This window comes from Ischnura elegans, chromosome 3 (assembly GCF_921293095.1).
Source record: "Ischnura elegans chromosome 3, ioIscEleg1.1, whole genome shotgun sequence".
In the NCBI taxonomy this organism is placed as follows: Eukaryota; Metazoa; Arthropoda; class Insecta; order Odonata; family Coenagrionidae; genus Ischnura; species Ischnura elegans.
Genome location: NC_060248.1, coordinates 68185875 through 68211874, shown reverse-complemented (window position 1 = coordinate 68211874; position 26000 = coordinate 68185875). Strand labels below are relative to the sequence as shown.

The 26000-nt window shown below is 37.2% G+C and overlaps 1 protein-coding gene across 1 annotated transcript; it reads left to right on the top strand.

The window, feature by feature from the left end:
• Positions 1-1282: 1282 nt before the first annotated feature.
• LOC124155984 lies at positions 1283-25454 on the top strand. Its single transcript, XM_046530236.1, has 9 exons — positions 1283-1706; positions 2362-2544; positions 3498-3913; positions 9127-9403; positions 12046-12327; positions 20047-20228; positions 21156-21421; positions 23217-23482; positions 25117-25454. The coding sequence occupies exons 1-9, from the start codon at positions 1464-1466 to the stop codon at positions 25210-25212; spliced, it is 2211 nt and encodes a 736-aa protein (XP_046386192.1). The 5' UTR covers positions 1283-1463; the 3' UTR covers positions 25213-25454.
• Positions 25455-26000: the final 546 nt, after the last annotated feature.

Genomic DNA, 26000 nt, shown 5'->3' with positions numbered 1-26000 from the left:
AAACTGTTGTTTATCAGAAGGCGCTTGACGCAAGACATTAAACCCGAATGTGTAGGGAACACCGTGGTGCGTTTACGCATGCAGCACGTTTATGCAGTGCATTTTTTCCAAACATTTTTTATAACTGGCGCGCCTAAAGTCATTTGATACGAATGCTGCTTCATAGGGGCTTTTCTTACACTTTTTTTTAATATCAGTCAAGCGCCGGTCTAACGTTGCGTTAACTTGCCCCGTGAACAAGCCAAGTTTACGCTACGGACTTAGACCTAAAAACATTTCTTTACGGTTAATAACACAAATAGCCAACAACTGAATGCGTATAATTATTTCATCAATATTTTCTCATTTAATTTATAATAAATCAAATATGATTAAAACGATACAGCCGCTCTTTATTTATACATGGTGCACCAAACCATAAGTTCATTGAATGTTAGGCGGTACGAAGTTCGCCGGGTCAGCTAGTGTAAGTTTAATCCAAGATATTTTTGTCGTAGAAGTATGTACTGAAAATTGCCACTTTAAAAAATAGTCCAATTTTTGCTGAATGAATTTTCTAAGGTTATTATCGCAGGAAACAAGGAAACGTAGCCAGCGTTTAACCTCTCAAGAGCGGCAAGCATTTAATTAAATCCCATTCCAGCGGGCGGATGACATTGAAATGACTTCGCCTTTTCGGCATGCTATCTTTCTTTTAACTTGCGTAAAGTAATGTGTTACTATATGACAATTTTTCAAACAATTTGAATAAATATTTATTGATTAATGTATCTCAATCTCGGAACACAATGGATAAATCTCCAGTTTTTCTATTTTAAATTTTGTTTCCATTAATCAGCGAGGTCTTCAGTGTGCCATGCAATGCCATCCAATTTAAAATAATTGCATGATATAGCTTAAGGTTGTACGATTGAAAATTTCATAACCAATTGGATATTTTTGATAGGATTACCCGTTTCGCCTAAATAAAAATTCATGACTTCACCTAATTCTTTGACTTCGCTCTATATTTACCGAATCATTTCATAAAGGCACTATTTGTATCTATTTGTATTACGCGCCGCGGCGTAATACAAATAGATTTTGAAGTTCGAAGGTTGATCACGATATATTCATTTGACTTCTTGAATTTATTTTTCCAAGGGTTGATTTTACTCGTAAATTTCTTTCTGTGACCCCAGTTATATTAATGATATTGGTGCAATGGATCCATGCGCAATCGATCTTCATGATTGATAAATAGTACAAAATATGTAACCATGATGACGGTTATTTATCATAATGATTGTATGAAGAAACAGAAAGAACACGATTTAAAAACAAATGTGGCTATAACAACTTCCTAGTGGCATTTGTATCAGATGTTTGAGGAATCATTTGCCCTCATCATTAATTCCATTGAGAAGGCGAAATTATATGGAAGTTGAGTTTTCATTGGCACCTTGTAAAACGTCTTAATCAAAATGGCACCGACAAAGTCGAAAACGAAGGCTGAGGAAGAGGTTCCAGTGAAAAAATTCAGGAGGAGAAAATGGAGAATGCCATCAATGCCTGAAAATGCCTCTACGTTTTTGTATGACATGGGAATGAAGTTGAAGATCAGAGGAGATTATGATCTAGCCATTGAAGCATTTGACCAAGCACTCAAGTTGAACCCAAACCAGAGGCTTTTTGGAAAAATCCTGCTAGCCCGAGGAGAATGTATGGTAAGTCAGCATGGGCGTACCCAGTGGGGGGCAGGAAGATGTAGAAGCAAAAATCGCAAAAGTCTTTAAGGAAAATCAGGTCTGGATTGAAACGAATGTTTTCCACAATTTTTCTGTAACCCCATGAAAAATTATATTAGTGTAAGGCATGCAACTAAAATATGTTTTCAAGCAAATGATTTAAAAAAGTAATAAATTGCTGTAATAATTTCTTAAAATATTGGTTGCTTTCACCTTTTCCAAGCTAAAATGTTAAAACTTTATTGACCATGGTTTCCCCCCCCTCCTAGTTTTGATCCTGGGTACGCCCTCGTAAGCTAGATATAACGCGGGTGAATCAGTTTCTTAAATGCTACATGTCAATGATTTTTTTCCAAAAACCTTGCATAATTTTAGAATTTGAGTTAAAGTGCTACATATTTTCAGGTTTCTCCTTCGCTTTCTGTTTTCTTTCCACTAATTTATCCTGTTGAATATGAATTTTAGCAAAAGCTTTAGCTCATAGAAGCCTCAGTATTTCATAACTTTCCCACTCATGTGTTGAGAAGATAAAAAATTCAAAATACATAAAATGTGTGTAACTTGCATTGAAAATGAAGGAATCTCCACTGTATTTAAGAATCTAAAAGTGACGATACAATGATTTTTTTCACAGGGCATAAAAGGGTACTTCTTTGGAAGCTTATTTTCAATCACCAAGGCTAAAAAAAACGATGCGTGGCAAAGTGATTGCCTTTACAACGAAGCAAGGATTATGTACGAAATGTGCGAGTACGAAAATGCCATGACGAAATTCTACCAGGGCCGCCTTCAGTTCCCAAATGATAAGAGATTTAAGGTAAGAATTCTTTCAAGCCTTTTTATTTAAAAGCTTTTGTCTCTCGATTTTCATATCAGGGATCGAAAGTGCAAAGTCTGGAACAAAATCACAGGAAGATAATCCTTGGGACTATGGGTTCTTTGGGGTATAAGAATTTGGAATATTTAAAGCAAATTGAAGAGTTTTTAAGCTCCCATGAAGTGATATTATCACTCGGCTTGAATATAACTTTTTTCTTGCATTTGTCCACGAAGAAATTTACTGTCAAACGTTTAACGCTACAATGTAGGGGAGAAAGAAATTTCGGTGGTCAACATTTTCCTGCCCTAATTCGATAACATAAGACCAGAAAAATTTTGTTTTCCAAGTATCTGCTAACTGCATACTACAGAAGCCGCACTGCACGAACTCCCACAAGAGTTTATCTATGTCGTCTTCAACATCTTCTTTCATATCTCACTGCTAATTGAAAACTAAGTAGGAACACATGAAGTATTTACAGCTGCAAATATACCCTAAAAAGTTCTCCTCGAGAAATATTAATGGCCTGTGATAGTTATTCTAATCAAGGAAATCGAGGAGATAAGAAGATCTTTTTCCTTCGATGTCAAAATAAAAACGATTCGCCCATGATAGGTAATTATTTTTTTCTCCGGAAAGTAAATATATGAATGTAGCTCTCCATGTTTTTTTTCGGGTTAGATGCGTCGAAGTCGTTAACCAGGATGACGTTTTTCGGGCCTATGCTGGACTCATCTTCAGATCAGCCATGAGATAAAGAGACTCAGACTCAGAAGATGCGGCGAGCATAGGACACGAAACGTCATCCTGGTAAACAACTTCGACGCAACTAACCCGAAAAAAATAAGGAGAAAACTGCAATCCAGCGCTGTGAAAGCCTCAAGCAGAAATAAGAAAGTATATCACCAGATCCATTGCAAACTCCACTGTTCATTTTTTCCGCTCCAAAGGCTGGAGTGCACCAGTGCCGGCGGACGATCCAGGAGTGCATCGGCGATCAAGCGGGCCCGGTCCTCGTCGACCTGATGCGATGGATCCGCATAGTGGAGGACGATCGGCAGCGCATCCTCAGCGGCACTTCCTACGGCTCCTCCCCGGGAGCGAAGGAGTACTTGAGGCCCATCTCGCGCACCATCATCGCCGCTTTCGTGGCCTCTGGGGACATTTCAACGGCTCCGCTCACAGGCAAGGAGGGCGGCGTCGTGATCGAAGACGGAGGCAGCCGAAGCAGCGGGACGGTCCTTCCCGACCAGGACATCGTGGGCGTCCTCACCCGGGGAATCCACAAGAGAATGACCCGTCACTATCTCGGCAGGTTTACGAATGACTTACGGTTCCTCGAGAAGCTGGTCTCAGCCACTTCCAGGTATGAAATCATAGGCGGACTTAGGAGGGAGGGCATGGGGGCACGTGCCGGCCCCCTAGATGCTTAAAAAATAGACAAGATTTTTAATACGCTTATGATTACATTGGTTTTGTTCCGTGTATTACGGAGCCTCAATCACTTAATTGTATATTTATAACTACCTTATTAAAATAAAAAGAATATTTCGTTCAGTAAATTACAAAATTTATTGTTGTTTTCAGTCTCAAATATGAGAAGACCGTTTGCCTGTCAGACCTTTGTGCTCCCCCCAGAAAAAATCCTGGATCTGCCCTTGTATGAAATCATTTCATCCTGGGCTTCAACCAGGCGGTCAGATCCGTTTTCCCCACATTTTATGACGGTCAAAAAGGTCCACTAATCCGTAAGTCCGTATTTCGCAAATTAACAGTAGCCAGTTGCAGTGGCGGATCCAGGATAGGGAAAAGGGAGGGACTAAGATTACGATTCTTTCTTAAGTAAATTGAATACCCAAGAGGGGGAAGGGCAATAGCCCCCCTTTCCCCTCTCTGGATCTACCATTGGATTCTAACACGCTAAAAGCGTGTAAAATAGCCCCCAAGTTAGAGCTAATTTGTCTTTTAATTCGTTAAAGCAGGTACATTTGTTGGAAAATATAACTAAACACTTTTGTACGAAGTGGTAACCCCCAAATACTTCCCCGATTTTACTTAGTGTGTGTTTCAGCCCAATTTCAGTTGAAGGCCCCTTTAGATCCGCCATTGGCTTCTGGTTCCGAGCAGGTTTCGCGACTGTGTGTGGGATATTCCTGTGAGATGTGCGAGACATTTACATGTATGACTTATTACCTATTGAACATCTGAAAGACGACCTATTTCCGTTGGCATAGCAGCAATACCCGAAGATCGAACGCTTCAAGAAATTTGGGTAAGGGGTAATGTGTGGAGAAAAGACGTTCTTATCTACCGAGACAGGTAAAATATACGGAGTACAGATGAGCAGAACCAGGTTCGTAGCCAGGGGGAGACTTTGGGGACCTATATTCTACCCACTCCCGACCATTCCAATGTTTCCTACCAGTTTTGTTTTTCCATATCTGTTCCATACAAGTTCATTTTGCTGTTCCCTAAAGATTCCATGCATCCCCGTTCAGTTACTGACTGTTTCCAGGCCACTTCTAATTTCTATGTCCAGGGGAACCTTTGGAACCCCTCTCTCCTCCCTCCCCCGAAATGCTTTTCCCTTGAGATGACTACCCCCAACACATCTGCTGAGGACATAACTAGCCAAAAGATACATCTACATAATACCCCCGCAAGCCACCTGAAAGGCGTATGGCAGGTGGTGTTATGACACCAGCCGTTCTTACATAAAAAGGAGGTGCTCTAAGAAATTTACGACTAGTATCTATTAAAGTCCTTTATGGCTCGGGGGAAAAACAAATTCCCATGTCTATCTTTTCAGCAAAACATTTCTCTTAATTTATTTGATCTGCCGGACCTGGAATTATAGTGCGGCTCTAATATTATGCTCTCCGTGTCACTCTTTAAGATCTCCATTCTCAATTGTTCATGCAATCTAAGCCCAGCGCACAGCCTCCCAATCTCCAGGGTCTCCCAGCCTAATTTGCTTAGCATCTGGGCAATGCTGTGTATACGCCCGTAGCAATTTATGACGAACCACGCAGCCTTCCTTTGTATTTTGTTCAGTTTGCAAATTAAATCTTTCTACACCGGATCCCATACGCTCGTTGCATATTCAAGGTGCGGCAAGACGAGTCTGAAATAATACCTTCCTTTTACTTTTTCATCCAAAAATCTTCCCACAATACGCTTGACGAATCCTGATTTCTTCAGAGCAATGCAGCAAATATTTCTGTGTTCCCCACAATAAGTTCGAGGTTATCGTAACTCCTAGGAACTTCACTTCGTCTGTTGCCTTTATTTTAATACCATCCACAGCATTAACATGGTTAAAATTGGATGAACTCTGCAAAAAATGTACCGACATGCATTTGCTCAGATTAAGGTCGAGTCCCCACTCTTAGCTCCACAAATAAATGCTGTTCAAATCCTATACCTATCCTTAAAAACTCCATTTTATAATATAGTTACATATGCCTATAACCAGTGATAAAAAGTCAACTTTCAGCACAATGAAAACTAAATTGTGTATACAAATTTAGTTTATTTAATGCAATGTATGGTTTTCCAATACGTGCATATCGAATAGTGTATGACACACAACTAACACCCAGGCCCACCCTCAAACCTAATTTCTGGCTATGTACCCGAAGTAAACCTTGTAGTAGTAAACCTTGTCCACCCAATGAAGATTGAATTAAGGCTTGAAATATATACGTTACTTCAATGGAATACACAGGCTAAAGTCCAACTTCTTTGACCAAGTCTCTTTTTAACATAATTAACATACCATTCCTAGGCATAGCTAAAAATCTAGCAATTACACTCAAATTTAAATCCAAAACATCTTCCATTAGAATCAATATACGTACCCAAATTTTATCAACCCAAATTAGAAGTGTACATCGAAGGTAAAAATTTGTTGCGATGTCATCTGCTTGCAATTTTATATTCATTGAAATATTCTAATAATTAATGTAGGTTAATTTATGTGGAGCATTTTTAACTCAGCTCAGCCTTCCTAAATTAAACTTCTCTCTTCAATTCGCAACAAGGCCGACTCCCAGTCATCCTGCCAATAAATCCTATACATTTACTTCCACTCCCTAGCTTACCTAACATTCTTCCTTCTTGCATAGACTTTTTAACATCGCCTCCCTGCTTAGCACTTCCTCAATTCAAAGATGTGTATCTCATCTACTAAAAACTCCTATCAGCTAATCTTCATTCTTACTTACACAGTTAATCTTAGACACCTAAATAATTCTTCTGTTTTATGTCCTTCTTAGCCGCCTCTGTGTATCTGATCTGTGATATTACCTCTGCCATTCTTCCCGTACATCTGACCCACAATGATAAGTTTCATTAAACCACCAACTCTTATCATTTGGCTGATAAAATTCTCTTGACTTCAACCACAGATTTTCAAAAAACTTCTTCTATCCCCAATTCCTCTTAGACTTCTGCAGTACTCAGAGGATCTATCCATTTAATCTTCATCATTTTTTACTACACCATTTTGAAAACATAATATGTAACTGGAATTATTAACTGCTATCATCATCCACGTCCCATGACCACAAAAAAGTGTGCTCGAATGTAAGTTCATGTACATTGCTTCCTAAATTTAACACTTATATTCTCAGCTGTTAGAAGACTCCTTTTTTTAGGAAATCACCCTTTTCTTGGCTATTTTACTAAATCCATCTTGCTTTACTCATCATTGGTAACTCAGTTACCCACCATGCAAATTCTGTCATGTGAATAAGCCTGAACCAAATGATTTTCCATAGCAAAATTTCATCTTATACATTTTTTGCATTGGCTCTCCATGGTCCAATGCCTAGGGGCTAACACCTCATAAAAAAGTATCTCTTATTTCTGCTACATGATGATGCTCTGAGGTCAATGACCACTTCAAGTTATCTAGAGAAAAATCTCTGGATCATTCTCTCACTGGATGATCTTTCATTTCTCTTCTTCTTCTTCTTTCTCTGCATCTTAATTCCGATTAGGGGTAACTGTTCTTAACTAGTCTCGTCCAAGTCGCTTCTTCAAATCATTCTCGACACAGTCCCTTCGTCTTCTCTTTGTCCTTTCCCTCATTCTCTTCCCTTGGTTAATTTTGAAATCTGTTCCCCACATACTCCTAATCCCTTCTTAAAATGTGTCTGAACCATTGCATCCTTCCCTCTTGCACCATTCTTGAGATCTCAGTAGCTTCAGACATAATTCCTTGTTCTCTTATTCCTATTCTTATCTCTTCTTCTTTTTCCCATCATCCATCTCAGCATTCTCATCTCAGTCACATCCATTTTTCACAAACACACATGATCTTCCATATCTCTAGGAACAGTATAGTACATATCTGGTTTTGCTAGTGGTGAACCACATCACCATAATGCCAGCTCAAGTTTCTTCCATCCTTTCCCTTCCTTCCTAATCCCTTCCCTGGAGGCATCATTGGGCTCCTAAATCACAGTGGAAGTGGCAAAGCGAGGGGGGGTCGGAACCCCCTGAACCCATAAATATTAAGTATAAAAAAATTAATTAATGGATGGGCAGGGGAAAGTCTGCAAATAATAAATTATCATAGCATTATTAAAAAAGGGTTGTCCTTTGAAAAATAAAGTTTTTTTATAATGAAAATTTTTAAATTAGTTTAAAACCCTATACCTACCCGAAAATACATGCCCTGTTTTTCAAAATTTTCCTCTGGACCGTTTCCACCGGTAAGGTTTTGCACCCTGCCAAATAAAATTCCTGGCTACACCACTGCATGGTGGTGCCTTCTTCCTTTTTCCTTCCCTGTGCTCTTAAGGGAAAAGTGTCAAGAATAGAGTAGAGCCCTGACTCAAGGGTGTACCCTACAGGATCTGTCCAAGATCTTGATACAACAGCCACTTTGATTAAAGAGATAGGATGGTAGAATGGAAGGAAAACACCACCTATAGAAGTCTAGTCTGACTGCATTAGGCTATGGGGTCTGTGGCGTGACCACTCATCCAATGGAAGAAGTAGTGCACTTTGATTGTCCAGCATTTAATACAGCACCCAACTAGGGGTTGCCAAAAAAATTACTTAAATCTATACTCACCAGTTTTTTACTTCTTCATTTCTTAATGAAAGAATAGAAAGTATGGATTCAGTTAAGATTCCAAAGTTCATTTAAAATTAAAAAACTTGGTTTTTAAGAGTTGAATGCCATCATATGATACACGTTCTGGCTTACACCAGCCACTCAATAACTATTTTAGCGAGTTCAGCAAAACACAGGGCATGAACTCAGCATTCAAGATCAGGACAGTCAGATGTTTTTATCAAATTTGAACAAGTAAAACCACAGCGTAAGCCTCACAACAACATGTATCTGGTGGTAACGCAAGGTGCCGAAACCTAACTCATCGGTTTCAGTTGTGTATGAAGTCTCAACTCAGTACATAGAGGTATTTTATTCTTTCATTATTAACGAGTTCAACAATATAATACCACAAATGCTTATCTACATTACTTTTTATCATTTATAAAATTCATTTCTTTTGCTCTTTATATACATCCTATTTTGAAAAAAAATCTTGTAAAATTTTTCAGGGTGGATGAGACAAGACCTGAACAGGACTATGGCTTCTGGTCTGCACAAGATCCAGCTGCTGCCCTCATGTGTCCCGGAAACAGGAAAGGATCCTTCTCAATGCTCAACAAGGTCCGAGATATGCTGGCACTGATCAAGAGCTTAAGGGAGAGCTTGCGGTGCAGGGAACCATACCACAACTTGCTTGCTCGCGACAAGATGCACGCGGAACGAGAGATGCGTCAGGAGTTGCAGAGGAGGCTTAAGAAGGGAGAAGTGATTGAAGACCGCAAAGAGGTATTAAGAATGAGTGTGGCTGTAAACAAATGCTTTAACCCAAGTATTGTTGAACTCAGAAAAATCTCATGAAGAACATACTTATTTCATTCCATGCGTCTATGCCAAATTGGCCATGTATCAAGCAGACAGAAAAGTTACAGATATACGTACGGGTATGCATATATGCAGGTATGTGAATTGCCATGAGAAAAAATTCCTCTGGGCCGGGAATCGAACCATGGACCTTTGGCTTTCTGGGTCACTGTGCTGACCACCATACTATCCAGGTTCCTTAATTCCCATGTATGGGTGTACCCAGCAGAGGGCAGAAGGGGGGCATCTGCCCTTCCCCCCCCCCCCTCCCCCATAGAAGCCAAAATAAATTTAGCTAAAAACAAAAGTTTTGAACCAAACTTTTGAAGAAAAGTGATATGTATTAGTATAAGACAGGAAACTAAAGTAAAAACAATTATTTTTTCAGGCAAGTAATTATAAAAACTAATAAATTGCTGTCATAATTTTCTTAAAACTTTGGTTTCATTAACCATTTCTGTGCTTAAATGTTACAATTTGAATGACCATGGCTTTTCCCCCGTTTTGATTCTGGGTATGTCCTTGTTCCCTTGGCAATTGTGTTGAGGCTCATGGTACTAGATGTTAGGCCCTCGCGGTCCATCAACGATGGCAATGCAAGGGATAAAGGACTTCCAAGAAGCCACAACCAGTTGAGGGCCTCAAACCTGCACCAAAGCTATGCAAAGCATGTAAACCGTATGTATGTATTTAACTTACATATACCACTTTGTACAGCTTGAGCACAGAGCAGCTCGATTCTGTAAATGTGATATGGCCGTCACAAGCGGATTTCGTCAATGTATTCACGGCTTTGACGCTGGAGCAATTCTGAAACTTTTTAGTGACGTCACTCACGATCCAGAGGAATTTTTTCTCAGTGCAATTCATGTATATTTTACCGCCGTTCATTCAGCAGTGTTTGAAATATTACAAGGCTACAAATGCCTGATATATGTAAATGATTATTTTCTTGAATAAATTTTTCTCATTTTTGCCAAATTGGATGATTTTCACCCATAATTTGGCTCTCAGGATTCCAAAACATTGAGCTGAATTCACATTGAAGTGATGAAATCCCTGAAGGTACTCGAGGATTATGTTCTTACTAATCTTTGGGACTAACAGAACAAATCTCTGTAAATCTGCACTTACCATTCTCATAGATACTCGCACCCCTTAATTAAAGTAATACCGCTCAAGCTTCTTCCGGTATAGGACTTTAAAATCCTGGATAATGCCTTGGTCCAAGGGCTGGGACTTGCTAGTTGAGTTCGGGGGTAAAAAGAGGACTCGAACATTAGCCAATTTTAGATCTTCCACGTATTTATGAACGGTGGCATTATCCATTATTAAAACAATTTTGCTGTTCTCTCCAGCAATTTTTCTCTGTAGACGTATAACCGTTTGCTGGAAAATTTCTCGGGTCATCCAGCTGTTTTTATTTGCATGGTAAAAAGCGGGGAGGGCTTCCAATTTTACATGTTTTAAGCACCGTGGCCTTTCAAATTTCCCAATGACAACGGGCTTATTTTGTCCGTGCCCGTTTGGTTGACGCACAGCCCCACAGTAACACGCACTTTACTCTTTTTCCCCCCATGGCACCTTTGCCCTTTGAAACCCAGGGTTGCGTCAGGTAATGCATTAAAAAATAGCCCAGTTTCAGGGGCCAGCGAGGGTGAGCTCGTCGAGGAAAGGGTCCCGGATTAGGGACCCTTCGAAGTGCTTCGGCGAAAAGTAGTCAAGTAGTCTTCGAAGTACGTTCACAGCAGTGCAAAGGGTTAATTAGGGGTGTACGAAATACTCCGCACGACCTTCCCGACATGTTAAACTACGAATTATTGTCGATGCTATGTTTACGAACAGGCACGTAAATAGGGGCATAATGTCAGCCGCGATATTTTAACTCTACTCCCCCTAAATTCCCACAGTGAGGTTTTTGGCGACCCATTTCTCTCCAAAGTTGCATTATCATTTACGATTTCGCACTTTTGATGGACCACAGTTGGAAGCGCTGATTTTTTAGCTACTTACGCCGGCGTAACTAGTTTTGTTGACAAATTTTTCGCCGTAGTTCGTATAAACGAATGCCATTTGCTCCTAGGGACCGAGCCGAGGTTCGTAAATTCAAAAAATTTCGTATAATCGAAACTTCGTATAATCGAATAGCGCCATGTATTTAGCATAGGCTTTTCACCGGGACCGCAATATCACTTCGCATAATCGAAAACTTCGTAAAATCCTGCTTCGTAAAATCAAGAGTTTACTGTAATCATAGATGAAGCCCAAAGGTAAGTTTTCAAACTGGGTTTCCGGCTATCAAAATATATTTTATATATTTTGATAGCCGGAATATATATATTTTTATATATTTTATAATATAAATATATATCATGACAGCGATGATATATCAAGAATGGAATAAAATTGTGGTATTCATATTAAATATGATATGCCTGATAATTATTCAGTGACATACCTTGCAATTTTGATACTTTATCAGGAAAATTTCAAAATTTTCCATTATTCAATGCAACTTTCAAATAAGTTTTCTGAGCCACTACTAAAAAATATTTTGCTTTGTGCAGGAGGGTCACCTAATAACATGGGCAAAACTGGAGCAAGCACGTAAGAAAGCTTGGTATCACCTAGATGCCATGCGGAATGCACTGAAGGAACGAGATTTTGCCAAATGTCTGTCATGCGGAGAAAGGGCAAGAGATGTAGCTGATAGTCTTCCACGCCAGGCTTTTGCTTTGGGCCGCAGAAAAACACTTTATTCTGGCAAAAGTGCCTATGTTAGGGCTATTGCTTACGAAATTGGAAGAGCCTACTTAATGAAGAAAGTTGTTGACAAGACATTATCTGGGGTAGGTTCAAAATTCACTTGATTCTTAAATCTAGTCATCATGGTATGACCTTGGTAAAATATATTAGTTGTGTGCGTTGAATGTTTCCAGCAAATATTATATTTTTAAACTGCTAAAATAACCAACAAACTGGAGCTAAAAGGGGATAGAGACTCAATCCCAGTTACAAGAGAATAGGCTTGCTGAGCCTGAGTTGGGTGCATATCTGTTGCAATTTTAAGGGGCTTAACTCAGGGGCAGATCAAGAAAGAGAGAGGGAGGGGGGAAATTAATGTAGGGGTTGATGTAGACATCATGGAGATCGTATAGTTGGTACAACATTTTACTATTACTAATCATTTACCAACCATTGTACTTCAGATATCCTACCTAACGTCCCTACCCACGCCTTTTCCCATAATTTAGAATTTGATGACTGCTTTCACATAGGAATACTTGCCTCTCTCCCACCCTCCGCCTCACCGCTAGAATTAAAAACTCTTGAATTGTCTTCCATTTGGCTACACCAAGCATTCAACCCGCCTGGCCTTAACAGGGCCCACTGATCTCCATAGCCTTCTCCTCTTTCCCACCCCCCATTCCCCATCCTCTCCCTTCCCCTATCTTATCCTAATCTCCTCAGCCTTTAGGCATCCTCTGTCCTTCTCCTCAGTCTCTTCTTGCCTCCCTCCCGACGAAGACCCTAAGAGGTCGAAAATTTGAAAGAAACTAACGTGTGAGTCCTCTTTTATTTGTGTCTGTGTTTTTGTGGCCTATCATGGCATTTATTTATATTCATATCACCTGTGGTGTCTTTCATAAGTAACATATATAGATATATATATATATTAAGGGCTCATTTACCAATTGTATTTTGTGGTTGATTATGATTAGAGCGCGGAAAAAAGTCTCCAATTTTTCAAAAAAAGTCGCCTAAAAAGTCGTCAATATTTTTTTAAAAAGTCTCTTTAAAAGTCTGTGTTATTTCCATGATAAAGTGGCTGAATTTAACTCAATTGATGGAGAAAAGAGGGTAGAGATGCGGATTCGTGGGTTTACGTGTTATTTTATGGGCTTTTAAGACAGGAGATCACCATAATTTACAAAATATTTTTTTTAATTCTTCTGAATAACACTTTCTTTGATGATCAGCATTTATTTAAGATGATAGTTGACCCCTGTATTTTTTTTTAGTTGATCAATATCTATCTTTATTTTGAAATAGGGAAATTAAAGTCAAATTAAAGGTTATGGACATCAGATTTTATTTATTAATTGTATGATATAAAATTAAGGAAAAAAAAACGTTTTTTCATTCTTTTTGAGTTGTATTGCCAAAAAAATATTTAATGAAGTAGTGACAGATAAGTAATTTTTTATGTTTTCTAAGATAAATGTGCGACGTTCGGTCAAAATAAGTTTATACGTCAAAAACGATCGCTCAACTCCACATGTTGTAATAGGAGCATATCGCAGCGTAGCCACTTAAGGTGAGTTTTTCTAAAACATTAAATGTCTGCCCCTTGACCTCTCTGTTGAGAATCTGAGCTATATCAGTCATTAACTTGTAGCCTTCGTTTTCATCCAAAACTTTGCACAATTTGCCATAAACACTTACGGCTTGTTCACCCTTTACACATTCAAGTTTCTTCTTCACGTCCATTATTGTCGACACCGAATCACTGAGGCTCAGGATGAAAGATTCAAGATATATGATTTTTTCTACCAAAAACCTAAAGGATGCTGAAATACATATCATTTCCAGTGGGAGTGTGCTATCTTCCAAGAGTTCTCGAGCATTTTCTGTACATTCTGCATCGTCTCCAGGGTCAATATTCTGTATAACCTGAAGTAAAAAATTAAAATACTGTTTTCTTCTTTAATTTAGAACGTGCAGTTGTAGCTATTTTTAACTGAGTAAAATTGCAGGGATTCCATTTCATATAATGAAATTGATTCATCAGTCACAATCATAACTACAAATAATTATGTACTTACATTCTTAATTTTCTCGAAGTGTTGTGCATTGAACACGCAAGCTTCCAGCCATGTTCCAAATTTCGTGAGGACTGGATCCGGAGGTAATGGCAGATCACAGCAAAATTTTTTATTTCCACGCGCGATGGTGCTTTCAAAAATACCTACAAAAATATTCAATATTAGTTCTATTGTAATATATTGGAAAATTTATTTTTAGTTTTATTAACGGCAAGTACCTACCTTCTTAATGGTAGAGACCCGCTTATTTGCAGTGGGAAATCTTTTGCGAATTTCTTCGCATACTGTGAAGAGCATGCACCGTCCTTCTTAATTATTTTTCCATGTGAGTAGAGGGTGTTTTGATTTGTGAGTAGGAATGTTCAATGCCATAAATAGCTCGCACAAGTACAAAGCAAACTCATCGCCGGTGGCTGCAAACGATAGTTGGCTCTGTCGTAAACTCTGCAAGCTCACGGTCCCCTTAAATTCACTTGAGATAGATGCGATGAGCTGTCAATGTGCTGTTTTACATGTGACTTTTTGTCCGATGATATCTTGAAAAATAATGAGAAAGATAAATTATCATGAGAATTACTTTTAAAGTTAATTATTAAGCATAGTTCAAAATAGGTCTTTGTATTTTTATAAAGAATTAAAATTAAAAACACACACAATGTACAGTTAAAGATATATCTCACAATTTTGACTTACTCGGGAATGCCAAAAAATTCTTAAGATAATAATTATAATTATTAAAGTCGTCAGATTCAAAAGTTTTATTGATACTCACAGTTTTTTCACAAGCATTGTAGTAAATACTGTTGCTAAGTACTTGCAGGTACTTGCATAGTGAAGCATACGCAGTCAGCTTGGCTTCTGAAGATGCCTGTCCTTTCACCTTGTACAATTTCTTGGGCTGGGCTGCACAAACGAGCGGACGATAGTCTTGCGACACTTGGGGACCTCAGCAAATGACTGAAACTTTACCCGGCTTACTCGAATATATAGAATTGTGTTCATACAATGTGTATACATTCACCAGTCCTTGTTGAGCCTTCAATTTTCCTCTTCGACCGAGTGCCAAGAGCGCATTGTTTGCCACTCTACAATGTAGGCTCATTTCGTAACCATCTACACTCAACGTGATACATTCACTTCGTCGGAAATTCTAGATAACCTTTCATATATTTGTATCATTTTTCCACTAATCTCCCGAAAAAAAAGCTGAGTGCTAGCATACAGTGTAGCGCTGTCCCCTTGTCAGCAGACCACCCGGGTTCAAATAAGTTGGTTCATAATGTCCCTTTGTGAAGTCTTTGGACACCCTTAGCAAAAAAAGGGTAAGCTCTACCCTCACATATCCAAACCACCTTCGAGTTGAAGTACTGCATGGGTTTACTTCATGAACGGTGGAGTAATCGAAAGAATTAATTGCATTTTCCGGAGCTATTAATAAAATTCCGCGTTAGCAATTGTTAGTAGCTTACATTTTACGTTAATATCTGCTCCGTGTAGTATGCACAGCATAAAAAATAAGATTTGTCCAACACAAAAATAAACAAGTGTGGTCACAACTGCCAAATATTAACTTAGGTAGGTATTTTCAATAAAAAGTCCCAGAAAAGTCGCTTTTAATCGAAAAAGTCCCGCCACAGCAAAAAAGTCCCAAAAAGTCTCTAAGAAAGTCATTAAAAACAGTTGTATTTGATGAGATTGGTGAAGATTTGTATTTAAAACCACAAAAGTCCCACTTTTACAAAAAGTCGAAAGACTTTTTTTCCGCGCTCTAATTATGATCATTCGAAAAATGTAGAGACCCATATATTTTTCCTTTTTCATGCATACCCTATTTATCCAAACATTCATGATGATAGCATGATGACCTTAATCCTTACGCAGATATGGTAATGACATCAAGAACTCCAGTCTTCCTTTTCACCGCTTTTCAGCCAATCCCTAGACTCACGCATGCCTCCAAGGGTTCATTCTTTTTTTACACTCATGTGAGTGATTCCTCTTAGCTGGGATTCAAACCTGGATCTGATTAAGTCAAATAATCCTGGCTGATTGTGGCTGACTTTGGTGTGGTATGATATTTAGAGGAGGAAACTGACAGCTAAGATCATTTGCACAATGAAGGAAAGGTAGAGAAGCAAGAGTGGAGAGTAACCTGGTATCAGCATTAGTCCACTGAAGTGTCCTTCACACAAGATTCAAGCAGGAAATGGCCAGTCTTGAAATTCTCTTCCACAGCTGAAATTTGAACCTTGGCCCACACGGTGTGAATCCAACTCTAGCCAATATACCAACCCAATCCCATCGGACTCTGCCATCATCCTTAGGGAATTGAGCCTAAACACCCTGAGGACAATGACAGAGTCGTCTATAGATGTGTTGGGTGTGCCTCAACATCACCCCTGGAGGCAAAGCCAAGACCAATCCACCAATATTATTAGCCAGGGAAATATGAGGTCTTTCATAATTTGCGTGGAATTGAATTCAACTTCGTATTTCATTCACACTCATTGATAGTGGAATTGCTTGTCAATTTTCTACAGCTAACATATAGTCCAGGAAATGAAGCTCATAAAAGTGAAAAACCTTGCAATTTTTTCAAACTGAATCGATTTGCACCAAAATTTGGGATTAGACTAATTATATCCCCTACTTCAAAATCTATATTATGCCGAAGGGCGCCTTTTATTTTTTAGGGGTAAAAACTACCCCTAAAAGCTGAAACTTAAAATATTATATTTTAAAGCTAAATACGGGTAAAATTTAGTTTAAATTATTTGTATAATTATTTTTTTTGTTTGGAAAATAATTTTAAGGCGTTTCAACCCATAATAATCAACCCTTATTGGGGGTTAATGTAAAAAAAAATATTTACCCTAAAAATAAAAATTATTTATCACATTGTATCTTCTTATTCACTTTCTAACTCCTTTTATTATGTATTCACTTTTTTCTCTCATGATTTTAATCACAGCACAGAAAAGATATAACAATAGGATAAACAGAAAAACTTCGTCATGGTAACATAAACAAATAAATGTACATTTATGTAGACATTACATGAAACACAATCAAACGGAGACTGTATGGCTTCCAGTCTTCCCACCACATGCATGCTCACAGGTCACTGTAAGCGAGAGCACACATACTCACATATGTGTGTGTATATATACATCTTATGGGTATGTGTGTTTATTTTGTAGCAAATTTGAGTGTATCGTTAGCTTCTAACGTAAAGTACACAAAGTATATGCTGATTATGAGGAATATTATGCTCTGAATTGTGGATTTCGAATTTTTCGAAAATAAATTTGATAGGTATTTCAAACATAGCTCCTTTATTTTTTATGATAGAAAGTTCATTTAAATTGTATTTTGTAGGGTTTTTACTGACTACAAGGTCATGTGAATTAAATTTTTTTCGGGTCATTTATTTTTAAAGGGGAGGGATTTAAGGGTTTAAATAAGGTGGAGCTCCCTTGGAAATAGAGGTTTTAATTATCAATATCTCACCAAATATTTATTGTTTAGAAAATTAAAACACACCAAAATATTTGAAAGTAAAAAAGCTACAATTTATTACTCCTGCATTTTTTTCATATCTCCAGTTTTTTTTTTGAGTTATTTTGAAAAAAAGAGCATTTTTAACGAAATTGTAGAAAATGACTTTTCACTTTTTCATCCATTTTTTTCAAAATTTAGAGCTATAAATTAAAACAACTTCTAGGATCAATTAACAATACTTAAATAAAGAGAAATACTGAAGGGCATTGATCAATTTTGTCTATTGTGGTAATAAGGAGTTGTTTTCACTGATTTTTTCGTACAAAAAAGTAGGGACTGATCTTATTTTTAATCATAACTCGCTCAAATTTCATGATAAAAAATATTTTTTTCTCATTTTAAGAAAGTTTTTTAAAAACACTTTTAAACAGATCACATACTTTTCCTCGAAAATTACATTTTTCCCGCTATTTGGCATTGAATCTTTCAAATTTAGCATATGACAAACAATAGATAACCATCAACAAGTTGTAGCTCGGTCCGAATTGGTCATAAAGGAAATATAAAATAAGATTGTTTTAAAATTTTTTACAAGCTACAGTTTTGTAATTCACAATTTTCTAATAAAATTAATACTTTTAAAGTTATTTGCCTATAATCGATTGAAATCGTTGATTTTTTCGTGAAAAAACTGTTACTTTCAATCGCAAATAACTCGAAAAATATTAATTTTACGCAAAAAATGGAAAGAACATTTTATTCTTAAAATTTATTTTTCTATCGATTCCTGTAGTCAAAATATAATTAATATTTTCCACCCCCGAGATGGGGTGGAAACCACCCCCAGGGTAAAAGCGCCCGTCGGCATGATATAGATTTTGATTCTTGGTATATTCCCTACTTATTGTGAAAATTTCAAGAAAATCGATTCAGTTTGAAAAAATTGCGAGCCAAAATGCTTCATTTCCTGGACTAATACTGCAGCGAATATTTAATAGTAGCCTGAGTACCTACCTATACTTCACAATTATTACTTCTATGATGTCTTTTCATTAGTTATTATAACAAAAGGAGGTGGCACCATTGCCATAACTTTATAGCCTTTGGAAATTAATGTCTTTATAATGGATGAAACTTTTTAATACTAATTTCTGGAAAAAAGTGCATCTTACAACTGTCAAATTAAGTATTTCATTTAGTCACTGCAGAAACTACCATTAAAGCTTCTTGAAATAACATCATGGTAGCTCATTTATAAATTTTTACCATAATTAATGCACATGCTCCATGATTTGGGCAGAACATGGAACACATTATGTGTAATATGTAAGAATGCATAATATCATAAGATATCCATCTTTTCTTTCTTACTGATTTGGATACACCAATAGGGTAGTTTCCTTCATCAAAGAAAACGAAAGGCATTGATTGCGATTCGTTACCCACCATTAGTGTATTCATAATATACAAATTATTTGGTTTTAGGAATCCCAGTTTAGACGAATGGCAATGGTCAATTTTATCCTCATTTGAAAAAGCGCTGATACGATGCAGGATGCTAGCTTGGCGCCCAAGCGATGCCACTCAACGTGACATCACAGGGACATAGTTTCTATACGAGTAGATAGGAGTTTTACATCATCTGAGGTTACCAATGCATGCATGAGGCACAGAGCTCAGGGAAACGTCTCTTAATAATCACCTATTAAAACTGTCTATGGTCAGAATGTTTCCTTCGTTTGACAAGGTATTCATAATAATCCTTATTTAAGCCAAGCGCTACCTGCTAGCAGGGTACTCTGCTACTTGCTAGCATCCTGCATCGTATCAGCGCTCAAAGCCTCGCCCCAAGGTCACCTCACTTGCGGCAGCGGGAACCAGAACGACGTCACACAGGGTTTTCCCAGCATTCATACTTAGCCGTCGCGTTTTCGCGTGCTTGAAAATTTTCACTTTTCATTTAATCGCAAAAAATAGATATCGTCATTTAAAAATCTAAAGGCGTGAAATGTGTACTCCAGAAGTAATAATCTTTCAATTTACGTGATGAAAAAATAATGGGAAACCACCCTATTATTCTAGATGTAATATCAAAGCAAATGTTAGCAAAGCTATCAACATAATTAAAACTGTATTCCATTTCATTCACATTGTGTAATATCTCACTGTCATTTCCATTAATGAAGCATTTAATAAAACTTTAAAGGGAATCACTACGTGTGTTAACATTTCTATTTTCAGGCTGAAAATCAACAAAAAGTTATAGAATTATTGGGGCATTCAAAAAAATCCTCATCATTCATATCAAATGAAATGATATCTGACTCAAAGTTTCCATTTCGTGATCCATATCACTTAATTAATAGAATAGAAAAGTGGTTGAAAATAAAAAGTAATGAACCAAAGGATGTTATAAAAGAGATGTAAGTTATGACAAATGATTTTATAGCATGTATTTTTATTTTGCTTTTACATATGGCGACAAGTAGACTCAAATTAAATACACACTATAGTAATGAAAGGGTTAATCCTTTTATGCTGAAGTCTTGTGGAGGAAAATGCTTTTCCCTTCACTAATGGTACATTAACTTTAATGTGTTAGCAGCTCTCTAGCAGCAAAAAAATAGCGTAGGTGTACTCATTGCCCATCGTAGGACTCAAAGAGGCATGTGGTTTATCTTTCCCTAACCACTGATCTCAGCTATTCAATGAATTAACAGCCATTATTTCTGTGGTAAGAAAATGTTAGGAACATACTGCATTTGGAGTTTGGCAAATTTTTCAATTTTATTAAGTTAAACTTAAAATCCTTAATTTTTCTTTCCTAGGCATAGTAATTTTGTTATGTAATGACACTGGAGGGGGGATGTGTTTTACTTCTTTCAATCAAAATGTTTTCCCAGATATGATTGCTGTCTGACAAAATGAGTATATTATGAAATTATTGCAATAGAAATACGGTAAACACAAAATTAACTGTTTAAACATTGCCTGAAAAAATCAATTTTTAAAGAACCTCTTTTTTCAGGGATCAGCTTTGGCAAAGGGTGAGATTCTAAACCCATATAACTCCAACCTTACAGAGTTCTTTGCTGGGCATCATATTTTTTACATAGACATCTGACATAAACATTAACATTTATTAGCAAAAAAGTTATGAAACTGCTTATATCATAAAACTTCCAAACGTTCAAATCTGCTCTCTCAAGCCTTTTAGCATTAAATCAAACATTATGTTAAAGATATGAAGTTAGTTGAGGGCTGAACATATTTGATATGATCACTCATTATAAATGAATTTGCTACATTTTTGAGAAGATGGGAAATATAGTTCTTTTATATCTTATCAGAACCCCTGTGGACGACAGTGAAATCAATCCTTGTGAAATGTATGAGCCAACAGGACCTAAGGTTCAATTCCTAGGTCCAAGCTGTGGAGGAGAACTAGAGAATGCATGGTTATTCCACGAAATGGGTCGTTGTCGTCTGGAAACAGGTCACTTAGAGCTGGCCAGGAAATGGTCAAGGCGTGCCTTGGCTGCCGCAAGAAGGGCATTGGCCCACGAAGATGCACACATCGTAAAGGAAGAGAATGAGTGGGGAGGAAAACCAGACGGTGTGTTATGAAATGATTCCTACCTTATTATTAGAGAATCTTCATGCATCCAAGAACATAATTGTTTCTTTTCAAATTTTTTTATGACCCATGAACATCAGTTGCAGTACATACATGTACTGCAACTATACTATAGTTGATACGAAACAACTGGAATGAGATGTAATCACAAAACATTAAAAATACACAACGTTAATGAAATTCAAGATCATTATCATGCATCAATACCAGAAGCACAGACTTTTTTGTGTAGCCTTATGCACAGCAGTGGTCATTTTGACCCCCTCATTACTTTTCTTACTTTTTCACCATTTTGCACGTTCATTAGCCTGGTCCTCAGTTTGATGAACTTTGATCGTCCCAGTTTACTATAGGTATATCATGTTTGTAAATAGTGTGTTTACAGTCACTCCATTTTTATGTATATTTGTTCTCAATTGACAGAAAAGGACAGAGAAAAGCACATTTCAAATGAAAGGGTCATTGTGTATCAGTAATACATAAGAGGTAATTTTCCATCTTATAGAAATTCTGTTTAATTGCAATTCATCTCTTACATATTCCATGTTTGTACTTCACAAAATATGGCTAATAATGCTATTCAGCCTCAATTATCTCTTATTCAATTAAATGCATGTTGTATGATTGTCCGATCACTTCCCTAACTAATCCACCTAAACTTTTCTCTACTCCAACTTCCCTACCCTTCTTTACCCTCCCTTTCTTAACATTACCCACCAATTAATCAACCATTTTCTTGAAGGAATGGTTAAAAAGTTGCAGAGCAGCCATGATGCCAAGACCAAAGTAAAATTTTGCAAAGAGAGCAATCATGAATGGACAACATAGGTGTGTGCTTTGTTTGTGGATCCAGGCTGTCCCCTCCATTGGAATGATAATTACAGTTGCCTAAGGTTTCAAAAGAAACCAGTCAATTTGGTGTTAGCACTCATTTATTTCATACAGTTAATTAAAAAGGGGCAGTCAATGCATTTATCCAAACGGAAAAAGTTGAAGCCAGTGATAACTGAAGTTCTACTCTATAACAATTAATAATAATAATTTAATTCACCTGTTTGATCATACAATTAAGTAGACATAGGCTTTGTCAAAAGCAATCACTTTAGTACATTTCAATCAATAATTAGAATTACAAAATAGGTTTTACAAAAACAACGTATACATATAAGATATGGCAAGTTATCACAGTAAAAACTAAAGGAATACATATTTCATAAAATTTACATTACATTCTTGTTGATCAGAGTAAGAGCAAACTCATCTATACAGTGTAGAACACTTTGCTCAGAAGTAATTGTCTCAGCTTGATTTTGAATAATTTCAAGGATTTATATTCCTTAAACTTCCAGGAAGAAGGTTATACAGTTTCACTCCTTTATGAAAAGGCCCTTCACTGCATCTTTTGGAGTTCCTATGTTAAACATGCAGTTTATCTCTAGATCGTGTTTCATACCTATGATACTCTTCATTTTTCACAAGAGTGTACATACATATATTCTTTTTTTTAAATACCATTAAATGTAGTATATAAAGAGATTCTATAGTTAAAATTCGAAGATTTGCAAAGTGCATTCGATAGGATTCTCTGTAAGGTAAATTTAGCATGATTCGAATAATTTTTTTTTATTAAAAATATGTCAGTGCTGTGGCTACTGTCACCCCAAAAAATAACACTCTAATGAAATGAGGGACTCTAATGTCTTTATTTTCATACAGGCTTTTATGAAAGTTAAGGTCAGTCATTTTAATGTTGGCACTCATTTATTTCATTCAGGTAATGAAAAGGGGGCAGCAATGTGGCTAGTCAATGCATTTATCCTAACTGCAAAAGTTGAAGCCATGGCTGGATCACTTGAAAATGCTGAAGCTGCGATGATTAATGCCTTGGATGAACTCCTAAAAAAACTTCCGGAAGAAAAGGATGCTGAAGAATGGATTCGATACATGATACATGGAATTAAATGGCTCTCAAGGGAACTGTCATTGCCAAAGTCTCGCTTAAAACGTGGATCCAATGTACACACTGGATCCATAGCACAGGTATGCTGCTATAGAAAGTAGATCAGTATGCCAATGAATCATTTATTCATATTTATTAATTTTTAATAGCTTAGCTATTATGTTTTCTATTTTTATTTTTAAACCATCATCAAAATGGAGTGATATAAGTAAATAACAGTGAAAGATAGAAGAAGACTGATTCAATGATAGATTTGAATACTATTATGTATTTTTCAATAGCCTTTTTTTTTTAGACCAAAAAAAATGACCATTGTATATACAATATATATATATATATATATGGTAGAGAGGAGTGGGGGGACGATGGACAACAGGAGGCGCGATGATTGTTAGATTGAGGGGGGTAGTGCATTGGCCAATATAGAAAGCGGGGCAGAAATTACAGTGAAGAAGGTAAATGATGTTGGTGGAAGTACAAGTAGTGGAGGGGAAAATCGGTAGGCATTTAAGCCTGGGGAGAAAAGAGGCAGGGGGTGGGGAGAATATCTTGCAAGTTTTACTCCTGGGACGATTGCAAGGTGAGGGTGTGGAGATAGTGACTGACTGCGACTTTTGAAGAGGGCGGGTGGCTTTAAATATGGTATTTAAATTCGGTGGTCTCTTAAATGTGATCCGAGGAGTGGAAGGGAAAATCTGATATGTGAACTTGTGTTTGGAAAGGATGGGGTACAAGTCCTTCAATATGTTTTGTAGCAAATGAGCACCAGGAAAGTAGGTAGTGAGCAGAGAGGGAGAGTAATGTTTGACTGTGCGGGGTTTATTGGAAATAGCCGGTTTTTTTCTTATTTTATTCTTCAAAAGTTTTTCGGGGTAGCTGCGGTGAAGAAGAGAGGTGTGAAGTTTGGAGAGGAACTTTTGAAGGTCTTCGGGATTATTACAAATTCTGTGTCCACGGGTAGAGAGGGAATAAGGGATGGAACGTTTGGTGTGTGGTGGATGGCAACTGCTGTAGTGGAAGTATTGCTGCTTGTTAGTGGCTTTGATGTGAACCAATGTTTTGAATTTGTTATTGTCTAAAAGGTGTATGTCCACATCTAAGAAGTTGATATTGGTTTTGGAGATGGAAGAGGTAAAAGAAACTGAGGCAGAAGCGTAAAGTGAAGAAACAAAGGTATTAAGAGAGTCGATGTCATGAGGCCAGAGAATGAAAATGTCGTCAATGTATCTGAGCCAAAGACGAGGTTTTAGAGGGTAATTGGTGAGGAAATTTTCTTCAAACAGGCCAAGGAAAAGATTTGCATAAGAAGGGCTAAACCTACTTCCCATGGTGCAGCCGGATATTTGCAAAGCATAATAACAAAAAAATTGTACTATGCTATTCAAAATCACTGAACAGTTCTCAAAATATGCTCTTTCATGAAATATACACTTTAGCACATATTTGAACGAAATATCAATGTACATATATTTTCCATTCCAAACTACCGATACCTCAAAAGCATGGTTTAACCATACTAATGTATTCATAATGATGATCATGTTTACCTTGTTCACCTTGAGTTTTCCATTTGGGCTTCCCCTCCATCAATGCAGATAACCAAAGCTTAGCTCTAATCACACTTTTCTATCATTTAGTATCATGGAGGTATGTACTCATAATTTAATTTATCATGGCCCCTCTTACTAAACTGCCCATCGACTCATTTCTTCAGATTTCTGCAGCCACGGGAATACCAGCAGCATCATTGAAGAACTTCCTTGAACCTGCTTGGTCAAAACAAAAAGCTAAGGAAAAAGATGGAGAGTGAATATGAAGAAATTGAGCCATAAACTGTCAAAATCTCAAAAATATTGACACTGCTCCCTTGTCAAAGTAATCTTTTTATCATCATTAAAGTGACATTCTCAAAATAATTAAAACAAAAGAAAAGAGATACAAAATTGATCACTTACATTGTCAGTGGCACTGAGTTCTTTACAGAGTTCGATTATGAATTGTATAATGGAAATTCACAGTCAATAAGTATATTATGGGTTTTCCCCAAACAAAGGATTCATAAGTACATATTTAAAAATACCTTAATTTATTTAGCTACTAATTGAATCGCATGTAGCCTTTAAAAAGGCTATAAAGTAAGCTTTGGCCATTATTGTTTCCTCATCCTTATAGGCTATCAAGACGTTCAATGTTTTGAGCAATCTCTTCACCCCTTTTCCAGTGTTATTTACTTTACTTCCAAACTCCACTTAAGTGTTCAATGAATGATTTATTGTAGCTAAAACAGTTATTTCTACTTTCATGCATTTTGTTTAACCATTCCAAATTGGTGTCCGTGAGACGCCATGCGACAAATAGAATTCCAAAAGGTGATGCGACTGATGGAGGGCTATGGATGTTCCTAGATTCTCACTTCAAGAGCCTCCAAGGATAAAAATGACAGGACCTGGCAATGAATCTCACTCATAGAGGTTTCTCACTTTTGCATTTCTTGCTTATCGAGGTTTGACTCTAAACAAATTTGAATTCCCCCACCACTCCAATCTTGGTAAGAGAGGAGACGGAATTATGGTCACTTTCTGACTGGCGAGCTCAATT